Raw genomic sequence first — 19,151 nt, forward strand, 5'->3', positions numbered from 1 at the left:
AATACGCCATTATGGCGGAATCCCCAATTACCAGAGTTATTCAGACTAGAAGGCTTTTCCCATGGGTGGAGAGGGGCATATTATTTCTGGTTCAAATTCAATCTCAAGGACTGTTCAAATCTTTTACTCAGCTTCAGGAAGAATTTGGCCTACCAAAGACGGCATTTTTTCGATTTCTCCAATTGAGGCATGCTTGTCATACACAATTTCCGAAGGGGATCGTGGTTGCCACCCCCCCCTCCTATGGTGAAACAGCTACTGGAGGGCAGGTCCACAAAAGGTCTGATATCACGACTATATAAATTTATACTTGACGCCAATGCCTCCTCAACTCCCTTGGTAAAAGGAAAATGGGAAGAGGACGTAGGAACAATATCTCAAGAACAATTGAATGATGTTCTGGCTTTTACAACTAGTCTTACACTGAATGAATCCCAGAGGCTGTCCCAGCTATATGTAATACACAGAGTGTATAAAACCCCAAAATTTCTATTCAAAATTGGCGCTCGACCGGACTCCTCATGCCCTCGCTGTGGAGAAACAGAAGCAACATTGTTTCATATGGTTTGGAACTGCCAAAAACTGAAGAAATTCTGGGAAGATATACGTGAAATCATAACCGTTACGACCCAGATACGATTGCCTATCGATCCAAGGGTCTGTGTATTGGGTAGTCTAGAATCTTTAGAAATAGACTATAAACTGTCATTGTGCATTCAAAGAATGCTGTTCTAGGCAAGGGTTTTACTTGCTAAATACTGGATAAGAAGTAATCCGCCAAACAAACAGGAGTATATAAATAGGCTGAATACAGTTTTACGCCTTGAAAGAGGAGTATATATCAAGAGAAAATGTCCCAACAAATTCCTGTCGATATGGAGGGGCTGGGTGGAGAATGGGAGTTTGGTTTCTGCGGCTCTATCAAGAGATTGCATACGAAGGCAGTTTTCCCTATTGGGTCATAGCACATGCTGTTGAGTGGGGGATGTCGCTAGAGCACTTTAATCTCAGCTCTCATTGAAATGGCCTTCCTGAGACGCAATTAATAGAGAAATAAAGGTACTGCAACGGTCTGTTGGATCAAGTAAAGGGGGGAGGGGTTGGTTAAATGTTAAAAGTTTTACAATAATCTAACATTAATTATGCAATGTCCTGTATCCTTATAATAACATGTATCTGTCTTTCTATTCTGTACTGTGATGCTTTCATGTTATTATGGCGACAGCCTCATTATGTTGGAAAGACTAATGTATGGACTGACAAGATATTTGTTGATGTATACAAAATTTTTCTTTTGTTAATACCTTTTATTGAAAATCAATAAAAACGATTTTGATTTAAAAAGTTTTACACATTTCCCTAAAAATAAACACATTGGCTAAGGCCTCATGCACACGACAGTGAAAAATGGCCGTGTGACGGCCGTCTAAGTAACGGCCATTTTTAGCACCAGTGAAAGTCTATGGGGCTATTCACATGGCCGTTCTTTTAACGGCCAGTGAAAAGCGTCCGTCCAAAAATAGGACATGTCCTATTTTTGGCCGTTTTCACGGCCGGACGGACCCCATTGAAATCAATGGGACCGTTTTTAAGGGCCGATTGACAGGAGTGCACCCGTCTAACGGCCATTCTCTCATCCACTTGCTCGCGGAGCAGCAGTCTCTTCTCTCTTCATTGAGCAGGACCTGCTGAAAGGACCTGCGATCTGCGTGGTGACCTGCGACAAGTCCCGTTCTGTGAAGAGAGAAGAGACTGCTGCAGCGCGAGCAAGTGGATGAAGGGAGTTTTTGTTTTTTTTGGGCTGTGGGACTCTATCGGGGCACTATATAAACCATGGGGACATTATAAAGCTGGGGGTCCTAAAAAAATGGGGCCCTACATTGGGGGCATTAATAAAGCTAGGGGCGGTTAAAAAGATTATATACACTGTGGGGGACATTTATTTAGCTGGGGGCCTACATGGAGGCATTATTTTAGCTGGGGGCCTACCATCCTGTGGGTGTTCTCAGAAGAGTGGTTCTAGAAATAACTGCCAATCAAATTCATAAATTTTTCATGTCCGTTTTTAACATTAAAAACGTACACACGGCCAGAAAATGGATGCACACACTGATGCAAAATGGTTGTGTGCATGAGGCCTAAGGTCACACGTCACAGATTTTCATGTGGGTGAAATCTGCATCACATCCACACGAAAATCCATAGTGCAATGTCATGCCTATTTTGATCTGGAGGTATGAATCTGCAACTAAATGTACAAGTAAACCATTCTGTCTTGTGGATTTCAGAATTCTATTGAAGACAGTAGAAAAGAATCTGCAGCAAATCCGCATACGATCCATGGGGAAATGAACATGCTGCAGCTTTTTTAAAATGGAAAGAATATGCACTAAAAATATCTGCAGCATGTGCACAGTTTGAGCAAATCTCCATTGACATGGATTGTGATGTAATTCCGCACTGCAAATGTACACGAAATCCATGGTGTTAACTTACCCTTAAAATCAGTGTCCTGACACATTAATAAAAAAGTGAAATGACAGTTACACTTTTAACGTGAATGACATGGAATTAAACGCTGCCTGTGTATCTGCAAAGAGAACTTGCTAGCTATGTCTTTTGGGCCGAGCAGCATCCACACTAATTACGATAGACATTCCACTTCCCTGCTGTGCTAGAGGGGAGCGCACCAACAGGAGGAGGAGAGGGGAGTGTAATGTGCGCTAGGAAACTTGGAGAAACAGTGGCCGTAACCAGTCTGCATGTTTACTTCATCAATAACATGGGGCAAACAATGGTCAACTATTTCTTGTTAGTGAATTAGGAAAGAGAGTTTTACCGTACAGACAGGTAAGATTTGAAGTGCTTCTGCGGATGATCGCACTGCCTTGGATTAGTATGATTTTCCACGGCCCACGAAAAAGTAGGCCGCCTCCAGTGATAGTATGACAACATGAATGAGCAAGTGGATTGTTTTTTTGTTTTTTTTTATTACCCACAAGTCACAAAAGATGCTGAAAGTGGCCCCTGTTCACATCTATGCATTTTTGGGCACGTTGGATTATGTTGCCTGATACTACTTGCAGCTCTTCAGCAGTGATGCTGTGGATAGTGTTTGTGATGTTTTCCTTGAGTTCATCCAGAGGATGTGGATTGTTAGCGGACACTTTCTCTTCTAAATTTATCCACAGATAAAAATGGCATGTGGACAAGTCTGGGGAACATGGTGGCCATAACCCCTTGCTTACTGTTCGCTCTTCCATAAACAGTTCATGAACCGATGCCAGTGAGTTCCGTGTGGTGTGACATGTTACCCCATCTTGTTGGAAAAAGCAGGAAATTTTTTCTGCTGCAGCATCACTGTTGAAGAGCTACAAGCAGTATCAGTCAACATAATCTGATGTAGGGTTGCACTGGGTATCGAATTATCGATACCCGATCAATACTTTTTTACTGCGCAGCCTAGTATGAGAAAACATTGCGCACAAGGCTCTCGGCGCACACCATGTTCTCCTCAGCAGCACAGTGGAGAAGGAGGGAGTCTCTCCCTCCCCACTGTGCCACTGCCACCAATGAGAGGAGGGGAGGGGCTGTGGCCACTGTGCCACCAATGAAAATAACTAACCCATTAATTCAAAAGTAGGCAGTGGGCGCCGGCGGCAGTATCACATACCCGGCCTCTATGACAAAGCCCTGTTATCCGCGGCAATTAACTCCTCAGGTGCCGCACCTGAAGGGTTAACTGCCGTGGATCGCAGCGCCTTCTCATAGAGGTCGGGTGCTGGGTATGTGATTCTGCCACCAGCACCCGCCGTCTGTATTTGTATGAAAAGGTTAGTTATCTTCATTGGCCACCCCACCAACCCCAGTGTTAAAAACATTGGTGGCTCAGTGTGCCCCCCAGTATTAAAGTCATTGGTGGTAGAGGCTACAGGGTCCCCTCCCTTCCTCCTAATTGGTGGCAGTTCCGATTGGAGCCCTAGCAGTGTAATCGCGGGGCTCCGATCGGTTACCATGGCAGCCAGGACACTACTGAAGCCCTGGCTGCCATGGTAAGCTCCCTGCTGCTGTATGTACAAAGCATAGGGCAGAAGGGAGAGTGTAAAGATCTATACACCTAGAGAGCTCTATCAGGGTCAATAGTAAAAGGGTTCTAGCGGGGGGCGTGGCCTAACCGCCGATGTAGAAAGACGCATGGCGCTGAGCTCCTGGATAGTATCCTGTATATAATCGCTCACCCGCTTCCTACCTGACCTCAGAGGAGACCGATCGTGACTGGAAGCCTCCCTGAACGCTGGGGTTTACTCCTGGTTCGATATGACCCGCCAAAAGCAGAGGGAGAAGGAGAGTAAGGACGGCAGCACAGACACGCCGGCTAAACAAAATGGCGCCGGGCCGAATGCTAAGTTCTCTGATGTGGCGGCGAAGCTGGGGAAGTATGCCCGTACCCCAGCAGCTGCAGTAGCTGATCCGGAGCCTGATGCTCAGATGTCCGATGAGACTGGAGGAGAGGAGTTCGTGGAACAGGCCTCATATGCATCAGTGACAAAGCTGAAGGTGGGTCCTGAGTTGCCGCCAGAAGCGGCGCCCATTTCTGAACCCACTATACCGGACGTATATAAGATGGTGGCACAATGCAGCACAGCCCTCACGTCCCTAAATACCAATATGGGAGGCCTTAAGGAGGAAGTTTTGCTGATAAGGCAAGATATGCAGCAGTTTAAAGAAAGAGTGGGAGAGTTGGAGGGTCGCGTTAGCGACATGGAGGATCAGCTACCGCCTGTTAAAAGGGACTTGCAACGTGTTATACATAACGTATCCCTACTCATATCCAAATCTGATGATATGGAAAACCGTCTAAGACGGAATAATGTGCGGTTTATTGGAATACCGGAGCGCACTGAGGGCTCAGACTCTGTCTCATTTATGGAAAAGTGGCTGGTGGACATAATTGGGAAAGAAAAGTTATCCCCACTCTTTGCAATAGAACGTGCACATCGGGTGCCATTTCGCCCGCCACCTCCGGGGGCGCCTCCAAGACCTCTCCTGATTAAGGTCCTACATTATAGAGACCGGGATGCCATACTCAAAGCAGCCAGGGATAACCCTGATATTCAAATTGGCGAAAGCCGAGTTCTAATGTTCCCGGACTTTTCTGCAGAAATACAGAAGAGGAGAGCGAAATTTTTGGCAGTAAAGAAGAGATTGAGATCATTGCAGTGGCCTTATTCCATGTTGAATCCGGCAAAGCTTCGGGTGGTGGCGAATGGATCCACACATATGTTTGCGGATCCGTTAGAGGCAAGCCAGTGGCTGGACACTCATGAAAATGATCGGCGTGACAATAATACCTGATGAGATGGTGACATCTACAATGGAACTGTTTTTGTTTTTTCTAGTGTCTCTTATTTGACACACAGTAATGCTAGAAATAGTATTGAGTTATCTAATGCTTTTCTAAAAAGGAAGGTTTTATATGCTGGTTTTTCACTGGTTCGGTTTCACACTGTATGGGTTAATATGTGGTTGGGGGGGAGGTTGGGTGAGCCAACACACTGGCGCATCCAGGGTGTAGCGCTGGTATAAGCTAAGCACTTATTTTTTTCATCTGTGCCTTTAGTGTTAACCCATGACGGTTAGGTTCACTTTCAATGTCTATGGTGTACCCCTGTTTATTGGGTTCATGACTGATAGAATGTTTAGGGTAGTTTGGGGACAGTTGGGAGGGGGGGGGGTTAAGGTAGGATATATTTTCAGTATTACTACTAGGGGCAGGTTCGCTTGGGGTTGTCGGCACCACACTCTGCATTTGCTTATGAGATACCATGATGTCTTCCGTTAATATTTGTGCATTGAATGTGAGAGGAATGTCTTTGGCATCTAAGCGTTCAGCTATTTTCCATGCTATAAAGGATATACAGCCAGCTATTGTATGCTTATCTGAGACCCACTTGACTGCTGATAAGACACACCTAGCACATAAAGAATGGGTGGGGTGTGAATTTCACTCTACATACTCCACACATGCTAGAGGGGTTAGCATTTTAGTGCATAAAGCTATTCCGTTTAATGCTCAGGAATTGTATGTTGATGATGATGGAAGATTTATATGCATAGACTGCTGTATTTTTCAGTTTAGGATTATCTTAGTGGCGGTGTATGTTCCCCCTCCATATTCGGCTGAAATTATGAAGATGGTTATTACCTTTACTTCTAAATTTCCGTTAGTTCCTATATTAATTGTAGGTGACTTTAATACTTATCTTAATGGTTTTTTGGATAAATTCCATAATGGGTCAGGAACATACACTGCTGCCCCTACCTCTCTGGCGAAACTGATAGGGGAGATAGACCTGTGTGATATATGGAGGACCAAATATCCTGATCGGCGTCAATATTCATGTTACTCAGCATCACATAGCTCCCTGTCCAGAATAGATTTGGCAATAGGATCCTCATCATTGGTAGCCCTAACAAAAGAGATTTTATATCTGCCACGTAGCCTTTCTGATCATTCTCCACTGTTGATTACACTGGAGGTGGGGAGGCACATATGTGCTCATAGACCCATCTGGCGATTAAACCCATTCTGGCTATCAATAGTGGATACAGAAACTGATATATCTAAAGCTATCACAGATTTTTTATCTATCAATATAGGCTCGACTTCAGGGGCGGTGGTTTGGGACACCCTGAAGGCGTTCGTGAGAGGTCTATACATTAAGCGCATTAGTGTTAGGAAAACTAAGAGTCGTCTTCTGGACAGGGAGCTATCAGATAGAGTTACACAACTGGAAACAAGGTATATAACACAACCCACGTTGTCTAATGAAGCACAATGGAAGGAAGCTCAGAAGCTTTTGAGGGAACATATACAGACTAGAGCAGATGATAAACGTCTATTTATGGCCCAGAGGTACTTTGCTGAAGGGGAAAGTGTGGGGCATCTGCTGGCTACAATAACTAAAGCACAGAATGGTCCCTCCTGCATAGCCTCGCTTAGAAGAATAGATGGACAACTAATAACAGGAGATGAGAATATCCTGGGAGAATTTTATGCCCACTTTGGAGAGGTATATAGGTCCAGACTGGTCACCACTACTTCTGATAGAGCTGGTTATCTTGAAAGAATTAGTATCCCTACCTTATCTATGGAGAATAGCTCACTTCTTGAGGAGGATATAACTCTGGAAGAACTGGAGATGGCCCTGAATTCTATGCCCAATGAAAAAGCACCCGGTGCAGATGGTCTTCCTGGGGAATTTTATAAAAGGCATGGGGAGATATTACTTCCACATTTATTAACGGTTTTTAAAGATGCATACTGTGAAGGTAAATTGCCATGTTCCATGAGAGAAGCCATAGTTGTAGTGATACCCAAGCCGGGAAAAGACCCTTCGCTCGTAGATTCATATAGGCCCATCTCACTCCTAACGGTGGATGTGAAAATTCTGGCCAAAGTCTTGGCTAATCGTTTGTCTAGGGTCATTCAGTCTATTATTCATGATGATCAATCTGGGTTCATGCCTGGAAAATCCACGGCATTGAATCTTAGGCGCTTGTTCATAAACCTGCAGTTGGAGGGGAGGGAAGGTCAGGATAGTGAAGCTGCTGTGATCTCACTTGACGCTGCCAAAGCTTTTGACAGCGTTGAATGGGAGTATTTGTGGGCGGTCATGACTAGGATGGGCTTTGGAATAAGTTTTCTAAAATGGGTTAAGCTTCTGTACAGTGAGCCCAGAGCCAGAATTAGAGTGAACGGTCAATTATCACCCTCAGTTGCATTGGAGAGGGGGACGAGACAGGGCTGCCCGTTGTCTCCCTTGCTATTTGCAATAGCGATTGAGCCATTGGCGTGCCTTTTACGATCTACTCCACTGATGAGAGGGCTAGGGAGGGGCTCTAGTGAGGAGCGCGTATCTTTATACGCAGATGACATGCTAATTTATGTAGGTAATCTGGTGGACTCCATAGACTCCATAATCTCTATAATATCGCAGTTTGGTGATCAGTCTGGACTTCGCATAAACTGGGATAAGTCAGTAATTCTCCCGGTATCTTCTCGAATGCATACCACTCATGCTACTTTCTCTGAACTCAAGGTGGTGCAATCTTTTAAATATCTTGGAGTGACCTGCAGATTATATTCCTAGCAATTTAATACCCTTGTTAGGGAGGTTTAGAAGCAAGGTTGCTGTTTGGCATAAATTGCCTCTCTCTATGATCGGTAGGGGCAATTTGCTTAAAATGATATTCATGCCTCAGTTACTTTACATTTTGCATAATTCCCCCATATGGATCCCAGTGCATTTCTTCCATAAAATACAGCAGCTGTTCCGTTTTTTTATTTGGAAAAATAATAGAGGAAGAATAAGATATGAAATTCTGCAGAGGAATAAAGAAGCCGGTGGTCTGGCTTTGCCTAATCCTATGCTTTATTTTCTGTCGGCTCAACTCCAACATTTTAAAGGGTGGGGGGTAATAGATGACATGGGAGGGAAGAGTGGTCAGCTGATAAAGTGGGCTGCAAATAGGTCTCCCCCGCTGGTAGCCATTGAAGGAGAAATGGGAAATATTCCGACCTTGATTCTTATGAGGAAAGTATGGAATAAGGCAAAGAGTATTTTAGGGATAACAGGGTTGATGAACATCTCGCCTTTATGGCATAACCCCGCACTTCAGGAATTGGAAAACCTGAATGGATTCTCCCAGTGGAATAAAAAAGGGGTCTGGAATCTGAGCCATATTTATTTTAAAGGAACTTTAAAACAATACCAACAATTGTGCTCTGAATATGGGCTGCCTTCTTCACAGTTCTATCGATACTTACAACTTAGACATGCTTTAGAAGCTCAATCTAAGATAGCCCCAATGACATTTATGTCAAGCCAGACATTGAATATGGTGGTTGCAGCTGGTTCAGTGAAGGGAGCAATCTCCATGGTGTATCAGGCCCTTTTAGAGGACTTTCTTAAGGGGTATCCATTAACAAGTAGACGTCAGTGGGAAAAAGATCTAGGGGTACTCACGGATGAGCAGTGGACTGAGGTGGTGGAACTTACCCCTATTTTATCCCTTAGTGAGGCAGCACTGTTATCCCATCTATATTTAATACATAGGGTATATAAGACCCCAGTGTTCTTGCATAAAATAGGCTACAGAGATAGTCCAGCCTGTCCGAAGTGTGGAAGTGATGAAGCTGACCTTTTACACATGATGTGGTCATGTTCATCACTGTCATCTTATTGGAAAGCAATACTACATCTGGTGAACAAAGTATATAGTGCTAGTTTTAAGTTGGATCCCAAACTGTGTGTATTAGGCCTGGTACCAGATAATAATTTACAGTCTGTTATAATTACTGGAATAGGGAGAATGCTATATCAAGCTAGTAAAACATAGGCAGCAAAGTGGATCCAGCCCATACCTCCTGATATATCAGAATATGTTGCTAGATTAAATACTGTGATTCGCTTAGAAAGAGGAGTATATCAAAAAAGGAAGTGTCTGTCCAAATTCGAAGCAATCTGGGGCAGCTGGATTGATAATTCTGGGTGCTGTAGCTCCTGGCTGGCACTTACAAGGACTTTTTCTATGACAAGGTGAATGCAGTGAGAATGGATGATATATATGGAATATCGGATGGTAGCAGGTGTGTGGTGCATTTATAGAAGCCTGATAGTGAGGGGGTTACCTGGAATTGGAATGTGGCTGTATGGGAAGATTGATGATGGACTGTGATGTTATATGAAACATCGCTGATTGGAATTAGATGATGGTGGATGGCTTATTTAGGAGTAATGTGGTGCCGACACCCCGAGAGTGATGACTAAGGAAGATGTTTTAAGAGTGTGTCCTGCCTTAAAGGGATTAGGGAGGGGGGGGGGGGGGGGGTATGGGTTTATTTGTTTAGGATGGATAATTGTACTCACATTGAAAATACTTTTGATACCGGAGTTTATATGTGGATTTATGCCATGTCTTATGTAGATATGTGTAATATAATGTATATATTATATATTATATATGACAGATAATGTATACATCTGTGGTCTACAAAATATCATGTTAATGTGATAAAAGAAGACTGAAAAATGTTAATAAAGAAACATCTGATTTAAAAAAAAAAGGGTTCTAGCCCCTAAGGGGGTTAATAGTTATTAAATACAAAGTAAAAAAAAAAAAAAACAAACACCAAAATATTAAGTTTAACAGGTTGCCAACCTAGGACGAGAATGCTCGTCCTAAGGTTAACCGGCTGCCACACACGCGCTGCCGTGATCAGCAACAGGGGCTCGGCTGTACTGTACTGCAGTATCTGCCATCATCCGTGAAAACACAGATGCCGGTGGATTAACCCCCTGCATGCCGCGGTCACGCTGACCACGGCATACAGGGGGTTTGCGGCAGCTAGTACATCCCCATCGGGTCCCCGTGCTGCGGTGATAGGGACCCGATGGTTGCTATGGCAGCCCCGATGCCTTGCACAGGCATCTGGACTGCCAGCTACGGAAACCCAAGAGATCCAGCCCCAGGGCTGGGTCTCCTAGGCCAGTTGTCGGCAAGCCGCGGTTCGCGAGCCACATGCGGCTCTTTTGATCTTTCACTGCGGCTCTTTGGTTCGGGCTGGTGGGTGGGCGGCCGCGCAGCCATATCGCGCCGCTCAAGCTGCTTGTAAATTGTCCGTCATGTGCCTGCTGCCCCGTCTGTCTGCTCCTTCCACTTTATGAATGAAGCAGGCAGGCGGGGCAGGAGGCGCATGACGGAGGGAGAGATGTCACGCTGCGCACAGAAGCAGAAGGGCGGGCAGCGCGGCTCTAGTTCGGCTGCCCACTGTGAGGAGGGGTGGAGTGGTGAAGAGGCCGCCGCTCAGGAGGAACGAAATGTCCTGGTAGCAGAAAGGTAGGAGCTGCCCCCGATGTGTGCACTGCAACGGCCCCGCCGCAAGTGTCCCTGCCCCCTTCCTTCCCCCCACTAATACATTACTTACTGGAAGGCACTTATGGGGGATATCTGTGGATGGCTCACTTATGGGGGATATCTGTGGAGGGCACTTATGGGGGATATCTGTGGATGGCACTTATGGGGGATATCTGTGGAGGGCACTTATGGAGGATATCTGTGGATGACACATATATAGCATAAGATGCTATATATGTGTCATCCACAGATATCCCCCATAAGTGCGTCATCCACAGATATCCCCCATAAGTGCGTCATCCACAGATATCCCCCATAAGTGCATCATCCACAGATATCCCCCATAAGTGCGTCATCCACAGATATTCCCCATAAGTGCGTCATCCACAGGTATCCCCCATAAGTGCGTCATCCACAGGTATCCCCCATAAGTGCGTCATCCACAGGTATCCCCCATAAGTGCGTCATCCACAGGTATCCCCCATAAGTGCGTCATCCACAGGTATCCCCCATAAGTGCGTCATCCACAGGTATCCCCCATAAGTGCGTCATCCACAGGTATCCCCCATAAGTGCGTCATCCACAGGTATCCCTCATAAGTGCGTCATCCACAGGTATCCCCCATAAGTGCGTCATCCACAGGTATCCCCCATAAGTGCGTCATCCACATTACATTCACATCTGCAGACAAGTTTAAGAAAAGTAAAAAATGATAAAATGAAATAATAATCAAGATCCAAATAAAAGAAAAGTACATATAAAAGTATTCAAAAACACACTCTGGGCTCATGCCCACGAATGTAAGGGCGCCGTGCCTGTGCTGCGGACCGCAAATAGCGGTCCGCAATGCACGGACACAGACCATGGGGCAGCTGCATGAGGATCGTGGACCCATTCACTTGAATGGGGTTCGCGATCCGCATCCGACTGCCCGCACCGCAAAAAAGTAGCGCATGCTGAAGTGAATGGGTCCATGATGCGGGCTGCACACGGCCGTGTGCAGCCCGCATCATGGACCCATTCACTTCAATGGGACCAGGATCCGGGATATGAGTGCTACAGTGTGCTTCCGTGGTGCTTCTGGCTGTGCCTCCGCACCGCGAAAAAGTAGTGCATGCGCCCGGATCCTGGACCCATTGAAGTGAATGGGTCCTTGATGCGGGCTGCACACGGCCGTGTGCAGCACGCATCATGGACCCATTCACTTCAGCATGCGCTACTTTTTTGCGGGCACACGGTCGTGTGCATGAGCCTAATAGTCCTCACTGGTACTGTTGATGCAATATTTTAGGTTTTAAAAAATGTGGCTCTCAAAAGAAATTCCAATCGTGGTTTTGGCGATATTTGGCTCAGTTGACAAAAAAGGTTGCCCACCACTGTCCTAGGCAACCGTCAGCGTCTTACAGTGTAAGGACACTGACACTGCCCAGATGTATTGTGCTGTATTGAAACAGGGATCAGACCCTGAAATGTTGAAGTCCCATATTGGGACAAAAAAAAATATTAATTAAAGTGAAATAAGTGTTTTTAACAATAAAAAAAAAATTGAAAGTTTCAATTAATAAAAAATGCCCCTTCCCCATAAAAAGAGACAAATAAAATTGTAAAAAATAGAAAAACAAAAATAAAAAAACACACACATTGGGTATCACCGCGTCCGTAACAACCTGCTCTATAAAAAATACCCCATGATCCACCCTGTCCGGTCAACACTGTAAAATAAACTGTGCTAAAAAAGCAATTTTTGTCACCTTTTATCACAAAAAGTGTAATACCAAGCGATCAAAAAGTCATATGTACCCAAAAATAATACCAATCAGTCATCTCATCCCACAAAAATGAGTCCCTACATAAGACAATCAGCCAAAAAATAAAAAAGATATGGCTTTCAGAAAATGGAGACATGAAAACATAATTTTTTTTGTTTCAAAAATGCTTTTATTGTTTAAAACCAAAATATATTTAAAAAAAACAGACATATTGGGCATCGCCTCATCCGTAACAACTTGCTCTATAAAAATATCACATGAGCTAACCCGTCAATGCCAAAAATTAAATTATTTTGTCACCATACATCACAAAAAGTGTAATACCAAATGATCAAAAAGGAATATGTACTGATTGTTTTTCTTTCAAAAAATTGTGTACTCTGCCGTGTTCCTGTACAGCAGTTTACGACCACATATGGGGTTTCTGTAAACTGCAGAATCAGGGTAATAAATATTGGGTTTTATTTGGCTGTTAACCCTTGATGTGTTACAGGAAAAAATGAATTAAAATGGAGAATCTGCCAAAAAAGTGAAATTTAAAGATGTCCTCTCCTTTTCCTTTAATTCTTGTGGAACACCTAAAGGGTTAAAAAAGTTTGTAAAATCAGTTTTGAATAACTTGAGGGATGTAGTTTCTACAATGGGGTCATTTATGAGTGTTTTCCACTAGGTAAGCCCCACAAAGTGATTTTAGAAGTGAAGTGGTCCTTTAAAAAAGTGGGTTTTGGAAATTTTCTTAAAAATTTTAAAATTTGCTTCTAAAATTCTAAGCCTTATAAGATCCTAAAAAATAAAATTACATTTACAAAATGATGCAAACATGAAAGTGGACATATGGGGAATGTAAGGTAATAACTCTCTTATGATGTATCACTATCTGCCTTAAAAGCAGAGAAATTCAAATTTTGAATATTGCTAATTTTCCAAAATTTTCAGTAAATTTGGGATTTTTTTAATAACTAAAGGTGAATTATATCGACTAAAATTTTTCACCATCATGAAGTACAGTGTGTTGCGAGAAAAGAATCTCAGAAGGACTTGGATAAGTAAAAGCATTCTGAAGTTATCACCACATAAAGTGACTCATGTCAAGTTTTAAAAAAACGGCCTGGTCCTTAAGGTGAACAATGGCAGGGTCCTTAAGGTGTTAAATCACCTTTACCAATTTTACATATAAAATATATAAACATATTACATATCGTCACATCTGAAAAAGTCAAAACTATTAAAATATAAAAAAAATATCTTCTGTGCGGTGAAAGCCGTAACGGGAAAAAAAAAAAAACGCGATTCGACATTTTTTAGTCACCTTGTGCCCCCAAAAAATAGGATAGGGCTGTTCTATTATGGGCCGGACTTTCTATAAAATGCAGAATGCATGTGCCTGTTTTGGTGTGTTTTTTTTCTCATGGTATTGAATGGAGTATCGAAATACTTTTTTATGGTATCGAAATCGAATCAAAATTTTGGTGTCGTGACAACCCTAATCTGACGTGCCCAAAGATACATAGACGTGAACGGGGACCTCTTTCAGCATCTTTTCTGACTTGTGGGTAATTAAAAATAAAAAAACAATCCATTTGCTCGTTCATCTTGTCATACTATCGCTGGAGGCAATACTTTTTCGTGGGCTATCCTGTTTTTTTGCAAGGTGTTAACAATTAGGATGTATAGGTGCTTGTGCTGAAGCTGTAATGTTAGTGTACGGTAGCATAAATCACCCATGGACTACCATGTTAAAAAGTGATGCCTCTCTATGGAATAGCTCAGTCTACTAAACTGTTATATACAACAGACAAAAGGTATACTAAAATATACCAGCTGATAGGTAAACGGAGCCCTATGGATTCATTTCACATATGCACCAGGAGCTTTCCCAATGTAGCAAATATAGGGCTCTAACAGAGCTACGATGCTTCTGTGGCTTATGATCAGGTTGCACGTTTGATGTGATACGACTAAGGATAAGTGAATTGATTCGCTCATCCCTAAGTAAGACTCCTAATGATTTTAGAGGATGCAGTGTTATCTTACTGCATAGAACGTAATTCAGATAGTAGATGTGTACAGAACGAATGTCGTTCTTCATCCAGGGCTGGTAAAATGTGTTCTTCTGCAGTCAGTGGGCATTCCACCGGCCGTACATATCTTTACGCTGTTTACTGTAACAAGAAGCGTTATATTTGAATTCGGGTTGTAACTACATTGTTGTGAGAAACAAATGTAATATCTATAATCCCCCGGAGATGTGTTTCTGTATGAACAGTTAGAAGCTGGAAAATGTCTTTCTCCATTTGCGGCACTATTTCTCATAAGAAAAGATTTACTTTTAAATTGGTTTGTGTTTTCCTTACAAATGAAGGAAGAAGATTGTGCTAAGTGAATCAGCAGTACTTAGCTTGTGGCTTCGTCATTTGCCGAGCCTTGAAAATGCAGTGCTGGATCTATTACAGAGATTAATTGCTCTCCAAAGCAAATCATTCAGAGAAATGGAACAGATTATAAAAGATTCATACTTGGTAAGTGCTTGAGTCTCAAAAAAGACGTAATTGAAAAGCCTATTTATATGAATATCATTAATATTAAGGGATAATATGTACACATTTCTGATGGAAGTGATCTCTGCCTGTAGTTTTTCAGTACTAATTAGTGTGTTTCTAGCGAATTCTATTTCATGACTTTATTCATTTAGGTAAATGGTTGTACTTTTTTTTTTTTTTTTTTACTGTTGTGCTCCTTGCTTCAGAAATATACAGCAGAAAGCAGCATTGGCGCTTCGATACTGTCTGCTACAGTTTCAGACGGTATACAATACATGTGGTAGAAAGCCAGTCGCCATGCTCTCCCTGGAATTCCTCATTGCAGCTGTGTTTGGAAAACATAACCCATATTTCAACTCCTTTGTTCTTCCAGAGATCCAACATGAACAAGAAAGCAGTGTGTTGTATTAATGGCCTGTACATGAACCATATGGTGTTAGGTGATTAGTATTACTATGTGGGAACATGAGTCATGCATTTCTAATTAAATTATAAAGCATTGTGGTGCTATGGCGAAATAAATGTCCCCTGATTACAGCTGGAGCAACAGTACAATAGTCTGGAGCAGAAGTGTGTCATTTATCAGAGGCCGTATCTCTGTGCAGAGTGTCAAAGTACTATCAGGGTGACCCCTGTGCTTTCTTGGAGAGGAAACCCGATAGTCACTGCATTATTTTTGGTTTGTGAGAGTAATTAAAGTGTGATGGTCTGGTAACTCCTATTTTATATGGTGTGCTGTTAATTTTGTTTCCTGTCCCTTGAGAATGTAACAAAATTAGCTATAGAAATTCTAGAATCTCTGGGAAGTTATAAAAGTTTAGAGCAGACACTGTGCCGTTTTTGTTTCCTCTGACATAAGCTGACCTGCTGGTATAGTATTAGGATAGGATTCCAGACTGCTTTTAACTGTGTCCAGCAGAAGAAAAAGAGTATTTGTGTGTGTGTGTGTGTGTGTGTGTGTATATATATATATATATATATCTATACTGTGCAAAACTTTTATGCTAGTGTGAAAAAAAAATTCAAAGTAAGAAAAAAAAATTTGAAGTGTTAATGATTTATTTTTTAGCAATTAACAAAATGCTAAGTGAATGTGCAAACTAGAAATCTAAAGCAAATCAATATTTGGTGTGACCACCCTTTGCCTTCAAAACAGCATCAGTTCTTCTAGGTACCCTGCACACAGTTTTTGAAGGAACTCAGCTGGAAGCTTGATCCAAACATTTTGGAGAGCTAACCACAGATCTTCTGTGGATGTAGGCTTGTTCGAATTCTTCTGTCTCTTCATGTAATCCTAGACAGACTCGATGATGTTGAGATCAGGGCTCTGTGCAGGCCATACCATCACTTCCAGGACTCCTTGTTCTTCTTTAGCTGAAGATAGTTCTTGATGACATTGACTGTAGGTCGTTGTCCTGCTGCAGAATAAGTTTGGAGGCAATCAGACGCCTCCCTGATGGTCTTGCTGGAGTTTGTGACTCCAAAGAAAGGAATCTTGTACACCAAGGACCTATGAACTTTTATTCCAAAAAGTGATGCGTTTCGGAGATTAACACCTTCTTTTTCAAGTCTTATCTGCTAATCTGGATAAATGCGAGTAGTTTGTTGCCGCGGTCCTTTCCCTAATATTACATGATTTGAAGAATCCTCCTGCACAGAAACAGTAAGAGAAATTCATTAGGGCACGGAGATGCTTCAGTAATCAGGAAACATTCACTTTTCTGTACAGCAATGACGCTCTGAAACAAATCTCATCTTCTGGAGTAAGGTTAGTGGCTAGACATGCCACCACATTAGGAGATATGTTCTCCCCAAACCTGCTGGCGATTTTTTTTTTTTTTTTTTAGATGCACAAAACCACTTCCAACTCAGTCTGTGGTGCATATAGAGGAGAAAAATTCCAGCATCCAATTCTAATAAGAAATTGCAGCTTTATTATGTCCAGTATCAAATCCAGTACAGATACACATAAATCACTTACATGTTTCAGGCACCAAGTTTGCCCTTACTCATAGCTATGAGTATGGGCAATCTTGGTGCCCGAAAGCTATGAGTATGGACAAACTTTGTGCTCTTCACAAATGCTGTCAGAGTGCCTTCGCAAACATTGTCAGCCAGAGACCACCCATAAACAGCACATTCAAGAGTCACAGAGCTAGACAGATTAAAAGTGCCAGCCCGATTGCGCCTTTATTGAAATGTCAGCCAAAAATGTTGAAAATATATGAATTGACAGTACAGAGCTCTTTTCACACCTAGCCTTGCCACTATGAGATTAAGGCATCCTCTATGTTTGGAGGAAAGAAAGGAAGCTGATTCCTTATTCAAGAGGGACCTACAGTCAGGTCCATAAATATTGGGAAAATATAGTAATGAAGGGCGGGCACTCAATTTATGGGTTCATGAGAAAGTGAGATTTTATTTAGAAAACAATTTAAAATACTAAATATTCATAAAATTCATAAAACAATGATAATAACAGTCTTATAAAAATGGCAATAATTTTTCAACAGTTGATCGCAATAACTATGTCACTTTTATAGCAGCACCTAGGTAATTTTGTAACAGCAATTAAGTAGCAGCACTTGTTCACAGTAACAAAGATAATTTTGTAGCAGCAACTGAAATGGTTTTGTAGCAGCAGCTTGTTACAATAATGTTTTTTTACAGCAGTTAATAAAGGGAATCTCTGTAGTTGATTGTTGATTGGTTTTAGCAATAGTTCATCCTTTAGAACGTGCAGAGTATATATGCAATAAGAAAGTCTCAGCATGTCATGGCACCGATATTTAATAATGGTGGCTGTTGGAGATAATAATAACTCAATGTCTCCTTTATTAAACGGTGCAGATGAACGCACCCTTTAAGTACAGTCACGTTTTTTGTGTGGCCAGTGGTTCCTCTGTTATATAGAAATAGATGATTTTACTCACGGTTGTCTCCTAATGCGGCGTCCCGCATAGATATTAAGCACAGACCGACCTTTATATTGATCCTTTAGAAAAGATCGGAGCTCAGATCGCAGCTGTAGTGAGAAGTCAGCGTCCCTCGTGGTATGGCGGCGTCTCTGCTTGGTTCAGGTTCGCCCCTCCAGTATTCGGTTCGCTTTTATAATCAGCTGCCGGTGTTCCGCTTATATAGAAGTAGGTCAGTTTACCGTGGGTATCTCTTTGGAGCGCTCGAGTGCTGTGATCCTCGATTTGTATGCTTGTTCACCCAAACATGTTTCGGAGCGTAGACTCGCTCCTTCCTCAGTGGTCCACTGCTGGTCCATTGCTGTTACAAAATTACCTAGGTGCTGCTATAAAAGTGACATAGTTATTGCGATCAACTGTTGAAAAATCATTTTTATAAGACTGTTATTATCATTGTTTTATGAATTTTATGAATGTTTAGTATTTTAAATTGTTCTCTAAATAAAATCTCACTTTCTCATGAACCCATAAATTGAATGCCCGCCCTTCATTACTATATTTTCTAAATTTAACATAATTGACAAGGGTGAGTCATATTGGGCAAGAGCACCTATTTCCAGAAAACCAGTGGAGAGCCGCCTTTCTGTTATATAACTTCCATAAATATTGGGACATCGACACAATTCTAACATTTTTGGCTCTATACACCACCACAATGGATTTGAAATGAAACTAACAAGATGTGCTTTAACTGCAGACTGTCAGCTTTAATTTGAGGGTATTTACATCCCAGGCTATGAGCTGTGCGCTACGATTGGCCAGCGCTGCAGCAAGGGACAACCCTAATACAAAAACTCCGCCCCGTACAACAGAGGGAGCTGCATACACCGGAGCCTATACCGGGCGAACGGAGCGGCGCCCAGACATACTAGTAAGTGCCCACTGATATAGTTAGTTTTTAGTTTTTAAACTAGTGAAAGGTCCTCTTTAATAAGATGTAAATACAT

The 19,151-nt window shown here is 42.4% G+C and overlaps 1 protein-coding gene across 4 annotated transcripts in view; it reads left to right on the top strand.

The window, feature by feature from the left end:
* FANCC (FA complementation group C) overlaps window positions 1-19,151 on the top strand; it is a 232,816-nt gene that overhangs the window by 124,544 nt on the left and 89,121 nt on the right. For all 4 annotated transcript variants that reach the window (XM_040416994.1, XM_040416993.1, XM_040416992.1 and 1 more), the window contains exon 8: window positions 15,052-15,208. In XM_040416994.1, the coding sequence (XP_040272928.1) occupies window positions 15,052-15,208 (157 nt within the window). The remainder of the gene's footprint in view (window positions 1-15,051; window positions 15,209-19,151) is intronic.

Source organism: Bufo bufo, chromosome 2, assembly GCF_905171765.1.
Source record: "Bufo bufo chromosome 2, aBufBuf1.1, whole genome shotgun sequence".
NCBI classification, from domain to species: Eukaryota; Metazoa; Chordata; class Amphibia; order Anura; family Bufonidae; genus Bufo; species Bufo bufo.